Source organism: Vicia villosa, linkage group LG5 (assembly GCF_029867415.1).
Source record: "Vicia villosa cultivar HV-30 ecotype Madison, WI linkage group LG5, Vvil1.0, whole genome shotgun sequence".
Taxonomy (NCBI): domain Eukaryota; kingdom Viridiplantae; phylum Streptophyta; class Magnoliopsida; order Fabales; family Fabaceae; genus Vicia; species Vicia villosa.
This window is the reverse complement of record NC_081184.1, coordinates 27,612,528-27,619,463: the sequence shown is the minus strand read 5'-3', so window position 1 is coordinate 27,619,463 and position 6,936 is coordinate 27,612,528. Positions and strand designations below refer to the sequence as shown.

Sequence of the window (6,936 nt, the reverse complement as noted above, 5' to 3'; positions counted from 1 at the left end):
ACCTTCGAGGTGAAAGACAACAAGTTCTTGGGCTTCTACCTAACCGAGTAGAGGATCAAAGTGAACCCCGACATATGTGAATAAATGGTCCAAATGAGCGCTTCAACCTCAAATAAGAAGGTCCAAAAGTTGAACGGTATATTGGCCTCCTTGAAGAGGTTTATTTCAAAATCTGCCCAGCACATATTGCCTCTTTACAAACTATTTAGGAAAAGGCAAAGTTTGAATTGACACCTGATTACAAAGGGGCGTTTGATTCGTTAAAAAAAATCCTTGCCACGTTACAATTACTCACTCAACCTTTCCTAAGAGATCGAAATAATGTACTTGTATCTAGTAGCCACATAAGAGGTGGTGAGCTTCATCCTTATTAGAAAGACAGACTCTAACCAAAGCCCCACATACTTCATATAAAAATCCTTAGCTAGAGAAGAAACGTGATACTAGAAGATAGAGGAATCGGCCCTGGAATTGGTGACTGCATCTTGCAAGCTCAAAAGGTACTTTCTCTCACATTTAATAATTGTTCGAATGGACATGCCCTAGAAACATGTGCTTTATCGATCGAATCTAGCAGAGCGTCTAACGAAATGGGGCATTGAGTTGTTGTAATTTGAAGTGTCTTTCAAAATAAGGAAATCATTGAAGGCTCAAATATTCCCCAACTTCCTAGAAGAAATGACTCCCGTCCCTCTAGAGCCAGATCACACCTGGGTAATATTCGTGGACGTATTTTCTAACAGCCAAGGAAGTGGAGTAGTTGTAATTCTAGAAAATAACAATATGCTTATAGTAGAAGTTTACTTGATATATGAGTTCTCAACAACCAACACCCAAGTTGAATACGAAAAGGTGATTGCACGAATGGCCCTAGCCAAAGAGATGGGGGAAAAACACATCAAGGTGTGAACGGACTTCCAATAGGTTATCTCTTAGATAAGAGGGGAGCCCAATATAAAGACCTACTACTGCAACGGTACCTCAGGCTAGCTGTCGAGAAGTTGGTGAAATTCAAAGTATTAAATATCGCTTATGTTTCGTGGGAAGAAAACACTCGCGCCAACATACATTTTCGGTCACCTAGCATGAGGAACATCAAGAATAATCACTCTTTCTTCTAGGAAACTAGGAAAGCCCTAAGAATTTATCCCCTGGGGAGGATAGTGTCGGGCAAGACATCGTCGTCCTTCCTTCCTGGATATTCCTAATTCGAGAGTATGTTGAGCTATGAAGTCTTTTGTGGGATCCACTCGAGGCTACTTTGGTAAAGAAAAAGGCTAGTGAATATACCGTGGGTGGGGGAAGTTTGTATAAAAGAGGCTTATCTACACCCCTTGTTGAAGTTCCTAGGGAAAAAGGAAATTGCCTATACACTTCTAGAAATGCACGAGGGGATAGCCGGACAACATCTCGAGGTCAAGGATTTGGTTAAGAAGATTCTAAGAGCACGATATTTATGGTTGACCATGGTTCAAGATGCCCAAGCATACATGAAAAATGTGACCAATGCCAGCGACATAAGGAAATATTTAACGTTCCATCCAAAAATTTACACGTTGTGACATCACAATGGTCGTTCTTGTAGTGGGGGTTGGACATCCTGGATCCATTCATCCTAGCGTCGAGGCAAGTAAAATACTTGATCGTAGTGGTAGTTTACTTTACCAAATAAATTGAGACAGAATGTTGTTAAAAATCATTGTAGCAAATGTCTTGAAGTTCTTCAAAAGAAATGTACTGGCTTGTTTTGGGTTCTCCCAAGCTATCGTACTAGATAATGGAACAAAATTTATAGATAAAAATTTGAAGAGCCTATTAGAGGAGTTGAAGATACAACAAAACTTCACCTTAGTGGAGCACCCCTAAACAAACGGGCAGGGGAAGCGGATAACCAGGTACTGCTCAAAAGTCTAAAGCAAGGACTAGAGGAGGTAAAAGGAAACCAGGCTGACAAACTACCGCGTGTGTTATGGCCTTATCGCACAACTCCCTAGTTGACTACAAAGGAAACTCCTTTCCGACCTATATACATTATTATGATCAATTGAGTTTGAGGGAAACTAACCCTTTGCTAGGAAAGAAAATAACATAGTGATCAGGGAAGAGGTTAACCTTTTGGAAGAAAAAAGGATGCTAGCCACCTTCACCGGCGGGATATTTAAGCAAAACATGACCTCTAAATACAATCAGCATGCCCGGTCGAGAGAATTTCAGGCAGGGGACTTGGTATTATGAAGACCCAACATAGGAGGAAAGAATGCCCGAGATGGAAAATTTGTGGAAAATTGGGAAAGACCATACATTATGTAAGCCAACACCAGGAAATGGGCCAACATATTGAAATCTCTTTTAAGAGAACGGATACCAAGGACTTGGAACATCACCAAATTAAAACAACATTACGGTTAAAAGGGTTGTAAATCTACTTGTTCCATTCCTTTTTATGTAACAGATTGACATATTAATAAATACAATTACTTTTATGTTATCATTTTAGTCGCATTATTTCCCGTCCTTATCTATTTTTAGGATACAATAAGCGGAAAAGACTAAGCACATTTATGGGTAAATGGTGCACTCCTTTTCAAAACTAGTCACTCCAAGGGCGTAGGCGGTGGAACCTGGAGACGTCCACCTCAATCTGAGTCATAATTCAAAGTAGGGAGGGGATCCTACCATTGGTTAGGGTTGTCTTATGTGACATGGAGTAGTCATTAATGAAATTTTGACAAAGAAAACATCATACATAACAAACGAAGCTAAACATAATAAGTAAACATTTTGACAAACATTCTTTATGAAATGTTGTTCTTCTTTTGGAAAGATGTCAGACACAATGTGTCGAACAATGCGTGTGACAAGACTAATGATGCAACACTTAAATAGAAAATAAAGTAAAATGAACAAATAGAGTTGGTAACTCGATTTGATGCAATGTCACCTATGTCTGAAGGGCGTTAAACATTCAACAACATAATGTTAGAACATGAAATGTTCTGATCAATATTTCTAGTTTTGATGATAACATTATATATGAATTTTGTATAAGACAATGTGTTACTCTAATTATTCACGTTTTCCATTTTAGGAAAAGTTTAAAAGAGTATGCACCAAATCATCATTCAGAAGCTCTGACCTAGAAGATCTGGATGGATTCATCAGAACATGGTCTGGAAGACATCAGAAGATGGTCTTGAGGAAATCAAAACATGATCTAGAAGGCATCAGAAGATGGCAATCAGAAGCAAGACTTTGAAGATCTGATGGTATCACGCTACAAAGAACTTCCAAAGTCTGATGACTGAAGTTACATCTGCACCAACGCTGAAGACTCTGATATTCAAACGTCATTCTAATAGTCTGAGTCCAGAAGCAAGTACAAGATGAAAAAGCTACAACGTCAAATCTTTCTGACTGACAAAAGGAACATTAAAAGCTACAAAAGACAAAGTCAGCAAGAGCAGTTGAAACAAGGCTCGAGGTAGTTGACAAAAGAGTGAAACATTAAATGCAGCAGTGTACTATTCACGTAAAGCATTTAATGTTGTTCAACGGTCACATTTCTCACTGCCATATAAAAGAGAAGTTCTGTCTGTTGAAACAATAACATACGCTGAGAGAGAACTTACGCTGCCAAATTGGTTCACAACGCTATTACACAAAAAGCAAAGAAACTTCATCTTCAACCTCACAAATCTTGTAATATCTTAGTGAGTGTTAGAACTTAATCTTGAGAGAAAAATCACTTGGTGATTATAGCTTATTTAGAAGCACATTAAACTCTTGTAATATTGTTTACTACTTTTGTAAAAGGGATTTCCTAGAGTGATCAAGTTGTGATCTGTATACTCTAGAAGACTTAGAAGTTGTCTAAGTGAAATACCATTGTAATCAAGGTTGATTAGTGGATTAAATCCTCAATTAAGAAAAATCACTCTGTAAGGGGTGGATTGGAGGTAGTTTGATTAACAATGAACCAGGATAAAAATAACTGTGTGATTATTTTTTATCTGCCTTTTTAGAAACAACTCTTATTCAATCCCCCTTTCTAAGTGTTTTTCTCTCCTTCACATAACTCTCTCTCTCTCTCTCTCTCTCTCTCTCTCTCTCTCTCTCTCTCTCTCTCTCTCTCTCTCTCTCTCTCTCTCTCCCTCCCTCCTTCCCTCCCTCCCTCCCTTCCTCCCTCCCTCCTGCATATTGATAAATACCTACCTTTCCAGCTAACCTCTTCCTCAAAGTTTCTAAAATCAGCTTTCAAGTATAACTTCTTCTTGAAAGCTTCTATCGAAAACACCTAAAAATTTAAACGAGACACAATCAATGCAACAATATAGAAATGATTAAACTATTTGAAAAACATTGTGGTCCAAATTAATTCCTTAAAATTTTCTTTTGAAGAATTTAATCCTTAAACCTTAAACTAATTCAAACCCTCAAACGATACCCTTTATGCTGATGTTAAGGTTGTTTCATGAACCGTCACCCACAAATATAGTGTCATTTGCAAAATGTAGTTGTTGAAAATAATTTTGGAGTTAATTTGGAATCCTTTGTAGCCTTATTTTGCACCAACTTTTTGTACCAGGCCCACCAACTCTTCAGGTGCAATGAAAAACAAAAAAGAAAAAGTGGGTCGCCTTGTCGTAATCGTCTTTAAACTTTAAAATCTTTTGTTGGACTACCATTCATAAGAACCGATATAGAGTTGGAAAAGATGCAAGCAATAATTCCATACTTGTTTTAAGATATTTTTATAGGCCTTGTATAGCTTAGTCACAATTTTAACATGACAAAACAATTAATCGTTTAATCGTGAAAAGTATTTTACAAAACTTTTTTTAAATACGGTTTAACCATATTAAATTCTAGAGTCTAGACTTTGTGCGGTTGTCCTCTTACACGCTCTCAATTCCTTTTCCGTTAATCCAAATCTCATTCTAATCATAAATCATGTAGTTTAAGTACTTATTACCGTTTAAAAGTTTGATCATGAAGAAATTTTATGGAAAATGCTTAATGTTAAGGAAATATTAAAACAAGAAAGACAAGAATAAATCCCAACCATTCATTATCACAACCACCTCATAATTCCTATTAAAAAGGAAATTAAATTAAAAATAAACTTAAAAATATCCACTAAATTAATGACACATGTACATTCTTGTGTTTCTTATTCAAATATTTTCGTACTAAATAGCATTACTCAAATTTTATATATAATCCTAAATTTGAACTTGGATTTCTCCACATGTTTTGAATAAATATCAGCCACTAAAAAAATCTTTAAAATAAATTGAAATTCTAATGAGTCATACTCTTTTTTGTGATATTATCGTACAGGACACACACAGTAACCTTGATCTTACCACAAACAACCTAGAAAGAATTACACTAGTTATAACATTAAAAATATATAGCAATAAATAAATAAACTAGTTAAACAAAAGACAATATTTTTATCTTCAAACAAGATTCGAAGGACGCGTAGAAAATGATAGGACATGGTTTTGTATATGTGTTTCACTATAAGGCACTATAAAGACACGTAAGAATGAGTCATCACCATTATATAAACAAGTATCATGCATGCATGCAATTATTACCAATAATAATGGCTTCCATTCAAACCCAAATGATCTCATTCTATGCCATATTTCTCTCCATTCTCTTAACAACTCTCCTTTTCTTCAAGGTGAACTCAACCGAAACCACTTCTTTTCTGATCACCAAGTTTTCCCCAGACCAGAAAAACCTAATCTTCCAAGGAGATGGCTATACCACAAAAGAGAAGTTAACCCTCACCAAGGCAGTAAAGAACACTGTTGGAAGAGCTCTCTATTCCTCACCTATCCATATCTGGGATAGCGAAACAGGCAACGTTGCTAATTTCATAACTTCATTCACTTTTGTCATAGATGCACCCAACAGTTACAACGTTGCAGACGGGTTTACGTTCTTCATCGCACCGGTCGATACGAAGCCGCAGACCGGCGGTGGATATCTCGGAGTTTTCAATAGCAAAGATTATGATAAAAGTATTCAAACTGTTGCTGTTGAGTTTGACACTTTCTATAACGCTGCTTGGGATCCAAGCGACAAAGAAAGACATATTGGAATCGATGTTAACAGTATCAAATCTATAAGTACTAAGCCGTGGAAATTGCGGAATGGTGAAAAGGCTAATGTTGTGATAGCTTTTAATGCTGCTACGAATGTGTTAACTGTTAGTTTAACGTATCCTAATTCACTTGAGGAAGAGAATGTAACTAGTTATACTCTTAGTGATGTTGTGCCTTTGAAGGATGTTGTCCCTGAGTGGGTGAGGATTGGTTTTTCAGCTACTACTGGAGCAGAATATGCAGCACATGAAGTTCTTTCATGGTCTTTTTATTCTGAGTTGAGTGGACCTTCAGGTTCTAAGCAAGCTGAAGATGCATAGTTTTTAGCTTCTCGTCTTCATGCGTGTCAAGTCATATGTGTGACAGATTCGGTTTTTATAAATAAACTGCGCATGTAAATGTATATGCAGTATTAGTATTTGTAATGTTGTTATGTATGTTACTTGTTGAAGCGTTTATTAATTAATGTTTGTTATTAATTATTTGAGTTGTGTGTGTGGATCGGATAATAAAACTCCCAACAAAAAAAAGTTTTCATAGCTCACAAATTATTCAGAATTATGGTAAAGAACCTAAGAAGGAAATGGGAAGGCTATGAGCAGGTTGGATAGGTTCTTGTTATCCAATAATTTGATTGAAGATTGGAATGTTAGTGATGATTGGAATGTTAGTGATCAAAGGGTAGGGAAGAGAGACATTTCTGACCATAGTCTTATTTGGCTCAATTCGGGTAAGAAGAATTGGGGTCCAGAACCCTTTAGATTCAATAACGCTTGGTTTAAGAACGAGTTGTTCAAGCCGTTTATCAAGGAGGAGT

General features: G+C 36.6%; 1 protein-coding gene across 1 annotated transcript; it reads left to right on the top strand.

The window, feature by feature from the left end:
* Window positions 1–5,609: 5,609 nt before the first annotated feature.
* On the top strand, window positions 5,610–6,581 carry LOC131606430 (lectin). The gene has a single exon (XM_058878660.1). It carries the CDS (start codon window positions 5,612–5,614, stop codon window positions 6,437–6,439), a length of 828 nt encoding a protein of 275 aa, XP_058734643.1. The 5' UTR covers window positions 5,610–5,611; the 3' UTR covers window positions 6,440–6,581.
* Window positions 6,582–6,936: the final 355 nt, after the last annotated feature.